This window comes from Toxorhynchites rutilus, chromosome 2, assembly GCF_029784135.1.
Source record: "Toxorhynchites rutilus septentrionalis strain SRP chromosome 2, ASM2978413v1, whole genome shotgun sequence".
Lineage (NCBI taxonomy): Eukaryota > Metazoa > Arthropoda > Insecta > Diptera > Culicidae > Toxorhynchites > Toxorhynchites rutilus.
This window is the reverse complement of record NC_073745.1, coordinates 210,556,430-210,574,757: the sequence shown is the minus strand read 5'-3', so window position 1 is coordinate 210,574,757 and position 18,328 is coordinate 210,556,430. Positions and strand designations below refer to the sequence as shown.

At 40.2% G+C, this 18,328-nt stretch overlaps 1 protein-coding gene across 2 annotated transcripts in view; it reads left to right on the top strand.

Annotated features, from left to right (window-relative positions):
- Positions 1 to 18,328, top strand: part of LOC129770087 (uncharacterized) — a 97,238-nt gene that overhangs the window by 16,609 nt on the left and 62,301 nt on the right. For both annotated transcript variants that reach the window (XM_055772714.1, XM_055772713.1), the window contains exons 3-4: positions 2,425 to 2,785; positions 5,754 to 5,891. In XM_055772714.1, coding sequence (XP_055628689.1) covers positions 2,581 to 2,785; positions 5,754 to 5,891 — 343 coding nt within the window. In that variant the 5' untranslated portion in view covers positions 2,425 to 2,580. The remainder of the gene's footprint in view (positions 1 to 2,424; positions 2,786 to 5,753; positions 5,892 to 18,328) is intronic.

Below are 18,328 nucleotides of genomic sequence, written 5' to 3'. Positions count from 1 at the left end.
GAGGGGCAAGCTCTTGAATACGCATGACCACAGTGCAAGTCGAAGGAAATTTCTTTGACGAAAAATCCCCCGGCCAGAACGGGAATCGAACCCGAACACCCGGCATGATAATGTGAGACGCTAACCACTCGACCACGGGTGCACTACGTTCGCATCTCTGCTAATTCGATTCGTTCCTTATCCGATTTTCCACAGAAATTGTTGCACTCCGATCCAATTTCAAGTTTGAGTTATTTCGTTATCTCCAAAACGCCTAGTAAATCATCATTTATGTTACAAATTGCTATATTTGCTGCAATTTCCAAAATTTTCTTTCAACAATGAATGGTTTTTGAAGACATCGGCCAAATACAAGTATTAAAGCTTTCTACTGCATTTTGTGTGCAGCCTCCGAAGCATTTTTCCAGTAAGTCATAACGACTCAGCTCTCGTATAATGGACGAATCACCAGAAGGATATCCATTTCCGTTATCAACTGATGTATGCGTTGCGCGCATCCTTCACGCGCTCCTTACGCAAAGACTATTAGGCACTAATTGGCTTGTAACATTGGAATGAAGCATCGGTAAAACCTGGGACGAAAACTACAGTAGAGTAGACATCCCATAGAACAGGGGTTTTCAAATGGTGCTCCGCGGGAAATTTGTGCTCCGCGAAGTTATAGCAAATGCTCCCGCCTGAAAACCCACCTTGAAAAAAACAATTCTTTAATTTCATTTTACTGGGCATATAGAGATTTATATTGTTACTCCGGGTCAGATGTCGTGTAACAGCGACTCGGAACCGAAATAGAGTTGTTTCCAGTTGGGTAATGTCAATGCAAATAAGATTTGTTTTATTGATTGAAAAATGCAGGTGCTCCGTCAAATTATTTTGCTATAAAAAGTGCTCTGCCATAAAAAAAATGTGAAAACCCCTGCCATAGAAGATTTAAAGCCAGGAATTTTTCGTTCCTATTTTTTCAAGTTTTCATAGTGTACTACCCCCTAAAACCATTTTCATTGTATCTGTTGGTTTTATACGTTAGCTGTTGATACAAGAAAATAAATGTAAGAAATTAAAAATAAATGTAAGAAATGAAACAATCTTAAAATCTATAATTTTTTTTGCTAAAATCTGATTTTCGTTAAAATCAATCAAATCGGATGTTTTAAGAAAATTGTTTGAAATTCTATACTTTACGATTCCCCAGTTCATTCTGGGTTTTCTATGTCAATAATGTCAATAACGTGAATAGATTTTTCGTAATCAACAGCATACCCATAAAAGAATAAGAAGCTACGGCGTACCGTCAGATGATTCTCTGCTAACGAATGTACTGGATATAAGGCTTGCAGCTACGCAAAGAAGTGAAGTAAAAGAGAAAATCTGTAGTTTAGGGTCTGCGTTTGCACCAGGCGAGAGTATCAAAGGGATTTTATTTTTGATTTCCATTCGAAGTTTAAGTTTGAAGCCTGTCTAACACACAAATAAAACAACATGAATGATTTTAACTGATGTTTCGTTCCAGCCAGCGGGCAGACAATATTCTTCATTAGGGTTGATAACGCTGTGGTGAATTAGCGGGGCATTAAATTCTGAAAGATAAATGGATTTTCCACCTCTAAATCTACCAAATTTAAAAAAAATGCGTTGCCAAGTGACATAAAATAAACACTCCAACGGACTGTCCCGGTGTACCTCATGTACATTCATCGACCCGCGATTTGCAGTGTAATATTTTAATATTCGTAATTCATTGCTTTAATACTCAAAATTCTAAAACAATATCCGACGTTTTAAACAAGCGGATTTAATACAATAATTCTGTCGTCCTACATCAACAATGCGGTCCTGTCTTGGATGTTACTCTTTAATTGTTTTCAGATTTTAGATGAAAGCTTGTGTACAGAAAAAAAAAGAAATTCTTCGATGATATTGAGCACTGTTGTTAGCTGCGAGCGGACTAGACAGGATTTTCTCTAACCCACCGTATCTCTAGGGAGGTAATATTATTTTATAACAAAGGATTCATTTACACAATTACAGAGAAAACCTTTTGTTATTACTGTTGTTGCGTAACTATGATTGAACATAATCTTTATTACATCATTGAGTTTTAAAGAGTGAACAAATGAAAAAATAGCGACTGTAATTTTTGTAGACATCTGAAAGGAGTTGATTCCAATGAAGAAGTGGTTTCAATTTCGGGAGCCACCAATATTTGAAATCACCATACAAATCACTGATAAGATAGAGAACAGTTGGAATGAATGTATCATTCTTCAAAAGAGGATGACGAAGAAAGCTGCAGTTGAAAAAAAACTACTTTTTTATTAGTACTATATAAATCACTATCATCACGAACAATTTATTTTATACAATACCAAATAGCAATGCCCAATCGCTACTGACAGTATGACATTTATTTGTATAATTTCACAGGCCTCAATACGAAGCATTCACACTGGCCGAAATCAGCCCGGCTGGATATTAGCCTCTCCTACTGCAGCTCCGGGAACTTGCCAGAATCCGCATGACACATATCCTGCAGCGCCATCGGAAAGTGAAGCTCGAACTTGAAGTGTGAGTGTGTGGGCTATGCATGCCCGCGGTGGATCACAATGGCAGAGTCGAAGAAAAAATTCTCTGGGCCCGCTGCGGCGCGCCCATCCCGCGTCCGGTGCAACCTGGAATGTGCAAGTTGTGCGTGGCAAAATGACATCACGCTGCCTTTGGCACGCATGTCGGGCCCTGGTCCTAGGCATCGTACTCATGCTGGTCGGCGGCGGGATGGCTACCGTCGGTAAGTAACGATTTGTTGATTACATTATGACTCACCTTGAACGTAGCGAACCGTTTATTGTTACGCTTTGTGTGATTTTTCTCGATCATACCATTGGGCAATTTCATTTTATAACAAAGATTTCATTTACTCAATTACAGAGGATTACTTTTGTTATTGCCATAATTGCGTAACTACGATTGAACATATATTCCCCCTTATTCTACTTGGCGAGTGACGTGAGATAGCAAAGTCCCTCGCTTCATTGTGGAAGCTACATTACTTTTCAACTTCTTTTTGATACCGAAGTCGATAACATATGAGGACACGACTTCAAATCTCACCTAGTGACAGAGGGAGAAATTTTCAGTACGAGACTTTTCGCAAAATTGCATGTATAATCAGCATACGCGTACATTACGAGAATCTGATCTGTACAAATGGTGTACAATTGATGGAAAAACATTACAATCGGCTCGATTGAAATGTTTTGTTCCTTCTCGTTCATTCTATGCCATCAGAACGGATTAAAAATCATATCGCATCAGATTCCAAATTACGTCACATTATAAATGGAGCTTGCGCCACATCACAGTGGAAATGGCGCTTACGCCATTCCGTTTTCAAGCTTTTACTGGGTCATTTTTCCACATTTCTATAAAACTTCGCAGTCGTTTGAAAGGATTTGGTATTCTTTATCGATTTATAACATAAAAAGTAAAATGTCAATTTTGGCGCTTGCGTCACCTTGCGAGATGTGGAGGCGATCTGGCGTAGTGGTAACATCCATGCCTCTCACGCTGAAGGTCACGGGTTCAATTCTCACTCCCGACATTCTTCCAAAAATGGGAGTAAAAGTGACGAACCAGCCAAATGAGTTGAAAATCACTATAATACAGATATAAAAAAAAAAAAAAAAAAAAAAACCTTGCGAGATCACGACAGTTGAGCCATCTCACCTCATTCGCCGCGCGGAATAAAGGGGATTATATCAGTGAAAATATCAGGTGAAAAGGTGAACACATATACAGCCATTCTATACGAAACCGATATAGTGGTTCTCCGATTTCCATCAAACGTGGTAATTTTATTCTTTATCGCAAAACATTTGACCCGTAATTTTAATTTTTTCATCCGGGTCCCAATTTCCATTTCAGGGTGGTCCGAAAAATCATTTTTTCCACTTTTTCCCAAAAATTACTTTTTTCAAAAATTCATAACTTCATTTTTTACATAACATATCTCGATATCAGAGATGTAATTTTTTTCGTTTTTGAGATATGATTTTTTAAAGTTAACCAATGGATCGAACAATTTTCCCCCATTTTTACGACACAAAGATCCATAACTTTTGAACTACTGGACCGATTCAGATGATCGACATATTAAACTGAAGCTTGTAGCGTGGTACCATATATTCCAGCATTGTAGATCCCCTCGTTCCATATATTTGAAATCCAAATTCAACACAATTCAGTTATGTGAGTATGAGTTCTTCTCATCAGAAGTGTGTGTCTTGGATGAACGGCAAGGCGAGTGTCACACCTTTTTGAGATTTGGGTGGCTAACCATTTTGAGTGCCAGATGTGACTCGGCGGCCAGGACGCTAATTGAAATCATCAAATACACCCTGTTCATTTTCGTTATGGATACTTTTCCGCAAATCTCTCGGTGGGGTTTATTGTCCTTAAACTCTGAACCCGGTGAGCGAACCGACTTTAACTGCGCTCGGGAGCCAAAGACAATTGCCCGAGAATGCTTGAAAGCGAGAAAGAATCTAGCACAGAGGAACTTCGGAATAACTACGGATTTGTTCGCTAACAATCCTCAGCAAAAAATTAAAAAATCCTTCAACAAAAAATTAAAAAAAATAATAAAGTGCCCTCTAGTCCAAAGTCACGAAAAAAATAAAATACGAATACAATCAATATTCACGAAAATAAAATTCATTTTCTTAGCAAGTTCAATATTTTTTAATAAAAGGACAAAAAAAATTTTCGAGATAACTGTAAATCTCGACGATTAATGCAATTTTAAAACATTTGGCATCAACATCTTTTTTCGAGACCCTCGATTTTCGGTGATTTTTCGTTTTTCAAAAACACTCAAATTTTAACATTTGTGACACCAGTAACTGAAGTCCGAATGAGCTAATATTTTGCATAGGGTGTATTCTCGTGCAAATCAACATTTCGCAGCAAGATCCGAATGAAAAATCGAGATAATTATTTTTATTGGCACCCAAAACCATAATTTTCGTTTCGTACTCCGAAGAAAATTAAGTCCCAGAAGATCTCGACGTTTCATGCAATTTTGAGAAGATGCATTTTTTCGAAGACCCCGATTTCCTTTACTCCCCTTGGGTGATTTTTCGATTTTCAAAAAAAAAAAAACTCAAACTTTGACCGTGCCACTCTCTCTTAAGTCCGATTGAGCTGATATTTGGCATAGGGTGTTTTTTCAAGGTGGTGATCATTTTTTATGGGGTAACTTTTTGAAAATCGAGATGACCATTTTCATTGGCACCCTTCTGTATATACTTTTACTTTTTTAATATTTTTCTAAAATAGAGATGAAAAATGTTCAATAACTACACTGGGTATAGTAAGAATAAATAATTGGTTTATTACCCAAAGACAATATTTACTGTGAAGTTTTTTTCTTTGAACAATTTGAGTGCTGTCAATAAATACAAATAATTTTAAAGTGAGACACAAGGGAATACAGCTGGTATTTGTGTGGATAACATTTTCATTGATATTTTTCTTGCCGCTCTTTGACCCGATTATATATAGCGTCAATAAAACTTTCTGTTTATGTTGGCTCTCGTTATTCATAGGTGAAGTTCATCTGTAAAAACTATATCACTCCTTGTCGGTTACTCGCTCAATTTCCCACATTATCATTAGCCCAAGTGCCCCACTTCTCAGCAAGCTCAGCTAATAATCATAATTTTGATAGGCTTCGTTATTTTCCTCTCGCCCCACAGGATATTACGCCAACAACTTCCCGTCGCTTTCCGATGTTAAGAGCAACAGCACCTCGACGATTCGCGTCAAAAACGAGCATCGGGGCCTACATCTGAACAACCTGTCCTACGTTGGCCCCATCATCATGGGGGTTGGAGGTAAGAAAGACGAAAATGTGCTGTATAGGTATGGGTGTGTTTGGTAGTGTGAATGTGGACGTATGAAACTTTCCAAACAACATATGACTTCCCTGTCCTCAACGGACGTTTCATTTTGATTGATGGCTCGTTAGGAGAATGTGATGGAGGCATTTCCAGAGTGAAGCTGAGATTAACCGAAGGATGTTACACCAACTTTTCTTATACGGTAAATAAAGGAGCTAGAGAGCACTCCTTTGAATTATGTTAGGTCATTCGTGGCACTGATATCCTGACATTTTCTTGGTGAAACTTCATGCAAAGTTGGAAAACTGGCAATTGTTATTGTTTGTTAAATGTGTTTGTTGTTATCAATGTCATTTCTCGGAAGAAACTTTGGTACTCAAGAATGAATTCATTACAGCAGGTTCATACTTTTTTTTATTTATTTCCCGAGAAAACAAGACGTGATACATTTGACACACATTGTTCTGCAGAGATTGACTCTACCGCAAAAAGCACGACATCTATCGTGTCTCGTTTTCTCGCTGCGATATGCATATTGTTCAGGAATTTCCATTATAAATTGATCACATCTATTCTGGAAGTACCCGATTTATATTCATCATATTGCCTTGTTTGCAACGTGCGGAACTGTGACGTTCTCGTTCCAACACTGAGTTATGAATTCTGGAAAAGCCTAGCATGGCTCATGGCAGAGAAAAGCAAACTGAGAACGTATATCTGCACAAATTTTGCACTGGAATATCTGTTTTTTTCCGCAACATGAATGCCGGACGAATGTGACAGCATAACATCACACAGGAGACCGTACCCAGGGTATAGGCGTTCCCAAGATGGAAATGCTTTTTATCACCATCCAGAGCTAACAAGTACCAACACGATGCAAACTACGTGTTTTCTGATCGGATCCGGAAGAGGAAACATGATTACCGAAATTGTTCATCCGTGTAATGCATTTTAATGACATGTGGACAGCTGGACTCTCTCTCGCATTTTTACGGCTTTTGAGAATTGTGCTAATTGGGCAGCCAGTGGTTTAATTAACTCAGTCATATTTTTGTGTCGTCCCAAACATTCCGGAATTTCATTATACAGGTCGGACTCGCTTATATACTGATTTCATTATATACGAATCGATTATATAAAATTCTAGACTCGATTATACAGTTTGAATTTTTTTTTTCATATTTCAAATATGGCTTATTTCAAGAAACACGACTTGGTAAACGGCCTGTACTTCGATTACCTTCAGGCATAAAATACACCCCAGTCGTGGTCATTAGGTTCTCGTCCAGTAACTCCTTTTGATGATGATGATGATGATGGTCCCGCATCCTTCTCCTATAGAGGTTTGAGCAAGACGAGTTATCTAAAAGATAATAAGATAATAATTTATTTACAGAGATACGTTAAAAAAATTGCAATGTCAAATGACAAGCCGATACTCAGTTATGTACGCCACAGATCCGATAGGTCCCGACGAGGCCCTTGCAGTCAAGTGGTCCACCAGAGCACAAGTCCAACCGCCAGCCTTGTTTTGGATTGACTATGAATACCCTTATTCAGAGAAATGGAGAAATTTTCCTTTACGAGAAATTTCTAGACCGGCACGTAAAAAAAAATCAATTTAATATCCGTTATATCTGTGTCACGCGCGACGCTCAAACTTTTGAAGACTACTTTTGTTTTTTTTCAACTAACACAACTATAAAGATGACAAAATAGAAATAAAAATAGTCCATCATCACCAGGATCATGGCAGACATAATAGAAATCAATACAAATTGAAAAAAAAAATAAAATAAAAAATCGTTCCGCCGTTAATAAAACATAGCTTTCACGTGTGAAATACAGTGCCTTTTCAATCCTGTGTTGTTTTGTTGCGCATATGTCTTGGCATCGAGTTGAGCACAATTATTCCTTTAAAATACAACGAATTTTGTGAAGCACATGTCAAGGAATGGGGTGTTCTCAATGCATTCGCGCTTCTAGCGTTGTAACTGTGAAAGTTACTTCCTCTTTCAACTCGATCCCACAGATATCGTGGTAGCAAACGGTTAACTACTTCGGAAATGAACACCGTAGTTAAATATACAATTCTTTGCTTCACGGATAACCATTGGGAGAAGGTGCGGATAAAGTCCCGACTCAAGTCTAGACTTTTGAACCACGGTTTGAGGCTAACCTTAGGGATAATCGAGTGAAACCACCGGCCCAATTCATCTTCGTTCCACTTACGTTGCCAGTTTGCGATGGTATTTTTGCGAACTAAAGAATAAAATTCATTGAAGGCGATTTGACGCTGATAAATATCGCCTTCAATTGCACCTACCTTTGCCAATGAGTCAGCCCTCTCATTACCCGGAATTGAGCAATGTGAAGGGACCCAGACAAAGGTAATGACATAACAGCGTCTGGATAAAGCACTCAAAATTTCTCGTATTCTCTCAAGGAAGTACGGCGAGTGCTTCTCCGGCCTCACTGAACGGATAGCTTCGACAGAGCTAAGACTATCCGTTACAATGTAATAGTGTTCAACAGGTCGTGAGGCGACGCTGTCCAGCGCCCAGTATATCGCTGCCAATTCAGCAATATATACCGAGCAAGGATTCTGAAGACTGTGTGAGGTGCTAAAAAATACGTTGAACACTCCAAATCCTGTGGACTCATTCATAGAGGACCCATCAGTAAAGTATATATTATCACAATTGATACGCCCATACTTTGCATTGAAGATTGTAGGAACGAACCCCAATCTAAGATAATCTGGATTTTCATGGATTTTCTCCTTCATGAACAGATCGAAATGTACAGAGGAATTGATGTAGTCAGGAAAACAAACACGGTTGGGAATATACAAAGAAGGAACAACCTGCATAGAGGTGAATTCATGATATGAATTCATGAATCCAGAATGAAAATTTAGCTCGATCAATTGCTCAAAATTTCCGATCACCAATGGATTCATAACCTTACACCGGATGAGGAACCGAAGAGATAATAAATTGAAGCGATCTTTTAGTGGGAGTAGGCCTGTCAAAACCTCGAGACTCATGGTATGCGTTGAGGGCATACATCCCAACGCAATACGGAGACAAAGATACTGAATTTGCTCGAGTTTAATGAGGTGTGTTTTGGCAGCTGATTGAAAACAGAAACTGCCATACTCCATCACTGAGAGAATAGTTGTTCGATACAACATTATAAGATCTTCGGGATGGGCTCCCCACCATGTGCCGGTAATTGTACGGAGAAAGTTTATTCTTTGTTGGCATTTTTTACTCAGATACCTAATATGGCCCCCCCAAGTACATTTGGAGTCGAACCAAGATACTTGAATGACATAGCATGAGTGATCGGCTTACCCAAAAGTTGAAGCTTTGGTTTTGCTGGTCTATGCTTCCTAGAAAAAACCACCATCTCTGTTTTCTCCGTGGAGAATTCGATCCCTAGCCCAATGACCCAGGTTGAAAAATTGTTCAATTTATCTTGTAAGGGTCCTTGCAGGTCGGATTCGTTTGATCCTACGACAGACACCACTCCATCATCTGCAAGTTGTCTTGGGCTGCAATTTTGTGTAAGGCAATTGTCAATGTCGCTTACATAGAAGTTGTACAAAAGGGGGCTTAAACATGAGCCCTGGGGGAGGCCCATGTAAGAGACCCGACTTACTGCCGAATCTCCGTGAGAAAAGTTCAAATGTTTCTCACAAAGCAAGTTATATAACATATTATTCAATAGAGGCGGCAAACCCCGAGAGTGTAATTTGTCTGACAAAACCTCTATTGAAACAGAATCAAAGGCCCCCTTTATGTCCAAGAATACTGAACCCATTTGTTTTTTTTCGGCGTAAGCCATTTGAATTTCTGAAGAAAGCAACGCAAGACAATCATTCGTCCCCTTGCCCCTGCGGAACCCATATTGTGTATCTGAGAGTAGGCCATTCGTTTCAACCCATCGATCAAGGCGAAACAAGATCATTTTCTCCAAAAATTTCCGTATACAAGACAGCATTGCTATTGGGCGGTACGAATTGAAGTCGGACGCGGGTTTTCCGGGTTTTTGAATAGCTATAACTCGTACTTGTCTCCAATCATCTGGAACAATATTATGCTCCAGAAACCGATTGAATAAATTCAACAAGCGATGTTTCGCCACACCAGGGAGGTTTTTCAACAAGTTGAACTTAATTCGATCCGATCCTGGAGCAGAATTTTACAATAAAGGAGAGCAAAAGAGAATTCTACCATCGAAAACTCGGAATCAAGATCGCACCTATCTTGTGGTATATCTCGAACAATTTTTTGCACAGGAGCGGAATCAGGACAAACCTTCCGTGCAAAATTCAAAATCCATCGATGTGAATATTCTTCGCTTTCATTCGTTGAAGAGCGATTTCTCATGTTTCGAGCCACTTTCCATAATTTTTTCATTGACGTTTCTCGTGACAAACCACCCACGAAATTTCGCCAATAAGCACGTTTTTTCCCTTTGATCAAGTTTTTAAATTGATTTTCAAGGTCCAAATACATCTGAAAATTTTCAGGGGTTCCACGTTTCCGAAAAGCTTTAAATGCATTCGATTTTTCTACATAAAGCTTGGAACATATGCTATCCCACCATAGATTGGGAGGCCTTCGACGAATAGTGGAACCTGGGATGGGTTTCGTTTGAGCGCGAACCGCGCTGTCATAGATCAAACGAGAAAGGAAGTTATACTCCTCCAATGGAGGTAAACCATCTCTGGAATTGATGGCTAGAGCAACCGCGTCCGCATATTTTTTCCAGTCAATGTGTCTTGTGAGGTCATATGCCATGTTTATAGATTCAGAAGAATTCGACCCAATGGTGATGGAAATTTTGATTGGCAAGTGATCACTACCGTTGGGGTCCTGGATTACATTCCACTTGCAATCTAACGATAGTGAATTCGAGCAAAGCGAGAGGTCAAGAGCACTTGGGTTAGCAGGAGGTTTAGGTACACGTGTTGTTTCCCCAGTGTTCAAAACGGTCATATTGAAGCTGTTACAAAGGTCATATATCAACAATGAACGATTGTCGTCGTACTGTTCCCCCCAGGCAGTTCCGTGAGAGTTGAAGTCTCCCAAGATCAATCGTGGCTCAGGAAGGAGTGAGCACATGTCATCAAGTTGTTTGCGGCTAACCGCAGCTCTCGGAGGCCAATACAAGCTGACAATACAGAGGTCTTTGCCTCTGATGTTTGCATGACAAGCAACAGCTTCGATCCCTCCAATAGGTGGAAGGTCAATTCGAAAAAATGAGTGGCACTTATTGATCCCCAAAAGCACCCCTCCGTATCTATCATCACGGTCCAAGCGTATAATATTAAAATCGTGGAAAGAGATATCATCTCGCGAAGAAAGCCAAGTTTCGGACAGAGCAAAAACATCACAATTGAAGTTATGAATTAAAAATTTGATTGTATCCAATTTAGGGATAAGACTACGACAATTCCACTGAAAAACAGTGATATCTCCGACCTCTCTATCTAAATTAGACATCAAGAGAGATAATCATTGCAAGGAGGGGCCATGTTTGCATCAATTGCTGTCAAATTGTCTTTAATACTGGAAGCATTGAGATGACAAGGGTTCTGATGGAGTCGGAAACATTAAAACACTTGAAGATTTGATCCAAAAGGTCAGACAACTTTATAAATCCCGATTGGGAAGTTGAGCTGGACGGAAAAACAGGGACAGTTGGGGTTTTTGATGTCCCCTCGAGTGCTGGGTCGTTCGAAGGTGAACTATTCCCACGGAAGCCAGGAGGAACCTGATTTTGCTTGTCCGCTGCACTCGGTTTTTAGGCAAGCTAACTGGGGGTATCACCGGGGGGACTTGTTCTTGAACTTTGGGAGTGGTCACATTTTTGCGCCGGGGATTCCCTTTGAAAATAAACGGTGTGCCCCCGCTAGCTGTGTCCGCTTCCATTTCATCAACTGGCAACGTGGAAAAGATATTGTGTGTTGAGATTGGTTGTTGTTGTTGTTGGGTCAGTGGAGAAGCGCCCTTTAAAATATCCGCAAAAGTGCGCTTCGAGCGTTCCTTTAAAGAGCGCTTCTGTTTCTCCCAGCGACTCTTGTAAGTTTCACAAGCTGAGAGCGCGTGTGGGGATCCTCCGCAATATGGACACTTATGCTCAGTCGCACTGCAGGATTTCCCCTCATGTTGCTCTCCGCAAGTGGCACAGCGCTCCTTGTTGGCACAATAATCTGAGGTGTGACCAACTGACTTGCATTTGTTGCAAGACATGGGCTTTGGCACGAAGAGTCGCACAGGTAGTCTCAATTTGTCCACCATAACGTAGTCAGGGAGGGCGGCACCAGCAAAGGTGACTCGAAACGAGTCTGACGGCGTAAATTTAGTTTGGTCCTCATCATGGGAGAGTTTCCCGAGTTGGCGACAGTCCAAGATCTTTACTTCCATTGAGGGAAGCTTCTTGAACTTGCCTTTTCCTTCTTTTTTTATTTGTTCGCTCGTCAGACCCGTTTCAGTTATCACCCCCTCAATTTCTACGTTATGGGAGGGTATAAATGTTCTATATTCGAGAGTGAAGTGTTGGTCAGCAACAATCTCGTTTGCGTGTTTCCGTTCATTCACGACAACCCGCAATTTGTTTGGTCTAACCCTGCGAATTTGAGATACAGAAGTGTATCTGGCCAGATCTTTCATGATCTGAATCACGTTAAGGCTTTTTCCTTTTGGTTTTGGCCGGAGGAAAACAACCCACGGGCCAGTTCCAGGTGCATCTTCTGGATAAACTCTGACACGTGGAGCGGAGACAACAGAGGGAGAAGACGAGGACGAGGACGAGGACGAAGATGAGGATGAGGACGAGGATTGGGTTGGATCGGAAACATCAGAAGGGGGAAGCGAAATCGATGATGGGAGAGGGGGAGTGGAAGTAACAGTGGGTTCAGAAGGGAGGCTTGCTATTTTCTTAGAGGGGGGGCTTGGAAGGATGAGCAGATTCGTCCCCAGAAGAATTATCTTCTTTTTGAGGGACTCGTTTATGTTTTTTCCCAGATCTTGAATGGGATTCATTATCGGAGATCTCCATCTCTGGAGATCCTCCACTATTCTCCATTTTACAAAAATTTTTGTCTTATTTCTAATCTATTATTGATTTTAACAATAATGCAATAATCTCAAAAAAAAAGACGGGTGGGTAATGTCGGGGACATAACCGGAGTGACGTAGGACTATACAAAGGGGACAGCTTTTGTTAAATATATATTTTAAATATACTGTTTTATTTTCTTCTCCTTCGTGAATACCTTCCTATCTACCTGAAAAATGGATTAGTTTACTGTTTACTCTTTATGAATATGTTGATGGTTCTGAAAAGAACCTTTGGTGTTGTGTTTTTGTTATCACTCGATATTCCCATCTTGTTCGGTTAAACCTTCCTGTTTAGCTATTGCGTTTGCCACTCGCCACAGCTTTCACAGTTGGAAAATTTCTTCCCATCCAGCTTGTGACATGTTGTTCAGTAAATTACATTTAATGCGACGTGCCGGAGAAACACTTTGCCACTCACTGAAACTAATTGTTGCCTTGAGAGCGCCGAACCGAAGCTGCTCTGTTCTTGATGCGGGTTTTCTGATTGTCGTGAGCAGCTTTGCAAGCCAACTCGAGCACTCCGACGGCCGAAACTCTATAATCGCTGTTAGGTATACTGGTGCTCCGGCACCAATCCGTTCGGCCTAGTTACCCTTGCGGAGCAATCAGTGAATGCGACCAACAGGGAACTGGAGACCAGCACGGTTCGAGTGAGACTTTGCCTTTCCCTTAACTTGTCTTCCTTTGTTACGTCCACGATGCCGATGCCGATACCACACGGGTTTACGGTTTGAAAGAAAATAAGATATTTTTTGGGATCCGCGTGTTTTATACTCTAGCGGTACACACTCACAGGATAGAGACAAATCGGCAGACTCAGCCAGAGGGGCGAGTCCAACGAGACGAACGAATGAGCGTTAAAAGGGAGCGATGGCAAAAAAAATACATTCATTACGATTTGTTCGCTCGTTGGATTCACATGCAGGCTAAAAAGGGTCCTTTTCAGGATCACAAAATTATCTTCAATCTAAAGAGTTTATTGTTTTGTTATCACTCGATATCCCCATCTTGTTCGGCTAAACCTTCCTGTTTAGCGATTTGTTGCCACTCGCCACAGCTTTCACAGTTGGAAAATTTCTTCCCATCCAGCTTTGTGACATTTTGTACAGTAAATTACATTCAATGCGACGTGCCGAAGCACCACTCAGTGTCGCATTGGAGGCGATTTTAACCTGTAATTGAACATTTGCGATGACAGTGGTACAGTGTCGACTTTCAATGTGGGGTCATAATTTGGATCTCTATGTTTACAAAAATAATAAGTCGCATTACATATCCGTCCAATTAGCTAAATGTCGAACTAATTGTAAATTACTGTACTTTCAATCTGGAAACAATTTAAGAATTGGTGAAAATTGAATAATCAGGAAAGTCCCCAACTATCAATAAGCTCAGAACAACTGCCAAATTCACATACTCATCAGATCCTGGCAAACAAATTATGAAAAAATCAATTTGTGTTTTATTATTATTTTGGATAATGTTTTAGAAAGCATTGAACTGTATTTCCTAAACTCTTTTTTGGAAGGTTTAATGGCCCTGAAAAGCGCCTTGTTTTATGGAATGGTTCCAATTTAGAAAACTTAGTACTCGTGGTTTTGAAAAAAACCATTTCGAACGCCCTCGATGCCGCCTTGTTCTGGATTTGCCGCCAAAGCAGTTTGTATAAAGAACAAACTTTTTTCTTCTGCTACCTGGTGCCGTTTTGCGATTGCGCTTGCCACTCGCTGCAACTGCCTGTTGTCTTGATGTCCACCGAACCGAATGTGTTCTGTTCCGACTGCGGGTTTTCTTATCGTCGCGAGCAGCTTTGCCAGCTTACTCGATCACTTCGGCGGCCGAAACTATATAACGCCGGCTAGGTGGACTGGTGCACTGGTACTAACGCGCTCGGCCTAGCTACCCTTGCGGGGAACTCCAGATCAACACGGTTTGAGCGGGATTTTGCCTTTCCCTTCACTTTTCCTCCTTTACCATGCCCAGACATGGCTGCTTGGGTTGGTTTGTTGATGTGTTGTGATGCGAACCGATGTGGTGTACGGTTTGAATGAGAATGATCGTTACGGAAGGAAGGAAGGTATTGTATTATAGAGACTTTAAACTTTTGCAGTTCATTCGTCTCTAGCCCTTTGAAAACTCTACTCTACTCTACTCCAGCGCTACCACCTCCACCCTCTTACCTTGAGAAAGGCACTCGATCCCTCGCCGTCCAGCTCGTCTAGCAACGATGTTGTCCAGTCGATGTCCACACAAAGAATGATCGTTACGGCAGCGGAGCGGGGATTTTTAAGCTGACTGGCTGGCTCGAGAATTACGCATGTGTGAGACTGCGACCAATGTTTCGTTCATTTTTTTCTTTTTCCTTTCCAATCGTGCTTCATTCTATTTCGCTGCTGCTCTGGTTGCCCGTTTTGGTCGGTACGATTTGAGGAGCCCAAAATGGACCAATCAAAAATGGGCACATAGAGCATTTGGACAATGCTTGATAGGGAAGCTACTCGAATCACTGATCCACACAGTGCTACTGTCTGCAGCGAAATCGATGATATCTGAGTTCCAGCATGGATTTGTACCCCATCGTTCCACAACGTCCAATTTATTATGCTACACCAACGTGCTCTTTCGTGAAGTTGAACACAGAAATCAAGTGGACTCTGTTTATATTGATTTCTCGAAGGCTTTCGATACTGTTCCGCATATTCTTACAGTGAGAAAAATGAAGCACATGGGTTTTCCTGATTGGATATCCGATTGGTTGATGTCTTACCTGACCGGTAGGAAAGCTTTTGTTGAGGTGAACTCAGCACGATCCACAACATTCGATATAGCGTCCGGAGTCCCCCAAGGAAGTGTACTAGGGCCATTGATATTTGTAATCTTCATTAATGACTTGTGCCTACGAATATCTTCTGGAAAACTATTGTTTGCCGACGACCTTAAAATTTTCCGAGTCATCAAATCAGCTGCGGACTGCTGCAGCTTGCAGGCCGATATCGATTCTCTAGCGCAGTGGTGCAAAGACAACGGCATGCGTGTGAACACAAGTAAGTGCAAGGTGATCACCTTTAGTCGTTGCTACGAGCCGATAGACTACCGATACAAGATCGACACTCTTTTCTTGGATCGTGTACATTCTATCCGTGACTTGGGTGTTATCATGGACTCAAAGCTACGTTTCCACGATCACATCTCAGCTATCACCTCCAAAGCATTCTCTATCCTGGGATTTATACGTCAGAATGCGTCACAGTTCACCGACGTATATGCACTAAAAGCTTTGTACTGTAGTTTAGTGAGGAGCAACTTAGAGTACGCTGCACCGGTCTGGGCCCCATACCACGTTTCCGAGATTGTACGTATCGAGCGTGTACAGAAATGTTTCATTCGATTTGCATTGCGACATCTCCCGTGGAATGATCCCGTCCATCTTCCCCATTATTCGGAACGTTGTCGTCTAATCGACTTGGAATTGCTCACGGCAAGGCGACTGAAGATGCAACGACTGATTGTATTCGACATCCTCAGTGAAAACATCGAGTGTGCCGATCTTCTTCTGCATATTCCAATAAACGTTCCTCAACGTCAGCTGCGTTTCTCCGCATTAATTGCTGTTCCCGGACATAGAACATGCTATGGCTACAATAATCCATTCAGTTCCTGCCTTCGAGCCTTCAACAATGTCTGTCAAATTTTTGATTTCAACATGACCAAAGATTATTTTAAAGCTAGGATTAAGAATATATCATAAGTATAACCAGTCTGTACGATACTCTCGAAGACGATGAATAAATAAAATAAAAAATAAAAAAATAAAAAATAAATAAAATTAACACGTTGTGCGATGCTAAAACGATCCATATTGTAAAATGGCAGACATTCAACTAACAATATGACGCTGTGGTTGACAGCTATGTCAAACGGTTGTCAGCGCAGGGCTGTATACTTTCGGAAGCCCGAAATGGAAAACCCTGTACCTCGATATAAAGCAACTTTATTTTTTTTCACGTTACGTTATATCGAGTTACATTATGTCGAAACAAAAATATTTTTTTTATTGAAGCAAAACTGTTCATGATTACTTCAAAATGTGGAAAAAATAATTTTCTATCACCCAGCAGTATTTTATAAACCTTTCTTATGCCTTTCTTATGCTTATATTTGCGAATACGAAACTGGAAGACACTGCATGTGTGCATGAAGCAAATAGAGGATTACATTTTAGAAGAAATAAACACATATTTAGATAAAAATGATGAACTATGAATAAACTTTCCGTTTCCGTGGATATCCTTCAATAGAGATTCAAATATTCTGCAAGTAATCTTCAACAGGGTTTTTTTCTGATAAGGATTCAACTACTTAGATCAGAATTACTTAATTGTAACCTTTTTGGACCCGAGGATTAAATCAGCTATTTAGGAGTTCTTAAAACGTAAACAGTCTTGCTGGCAATGTTATTGGAGTATATAAGATATCTTGCGACGACTCTTCTGAGAGTAAGAGCTCATCATAGTTTTCAAGATCTGTAAGTGAAACAAAAGAGATGAAACTGAAAACCTTATACACGAAACTCACGGCACAGCTTTTAGGACTTTTTCAACGATGTGGCAAACTAAAAAAAAAGTTAGCGTCGATTTCAGGAAAAAAAATATCGTTGCTAACGAAATCAACGAAATGTGAATCATGTTTGCGATCGATTCTAAATTAGGTGGTCATTAAAATCTAAGCAGTGAATCGAGCGCAAGGATTGCTAGAGTTTATCTTGCAGCTCCTTGCAGTAGTATAAATAATAAGCAGTAGTTTTGGAGTGAAAACTGTTCTCTGAAATTGGCCTGGTGTACGAAGCATAGCGTAAACGATTGTCATCATCAATATCAAAAAATTTATTATTTATTCATCATAATTCATCACTGGGTAATTTTAAGTAGTGTTTTTTTCGAAATGTCAAGTTTGTTCTTTATTTAAATTTAAAATAGATTAATGTTATGAGTAAATATTAATTTAATTAAAAAAAATTAATTAGGGATAAATGGTTTTGCTATGCTATGCTAGCTAGCTAATGAGCTATTTTATTATGATTTATGTTGTGTTAATGAGAAATTGTAGATTTTTTCCAATATCCGGTACCGGCCGAATAGCAAATATTGGCCGGATAGGCTGGATATCCGTTTCATCTATAGTTCAATGTTTATTTTATAGTTTCTATGTTTGACTTACTTTATCTCCAAATGGAAATTCCTCTGAATTTTGTTCTTGAAACATGTTCAAAGTTATGCTAAAAAATGCCATAAT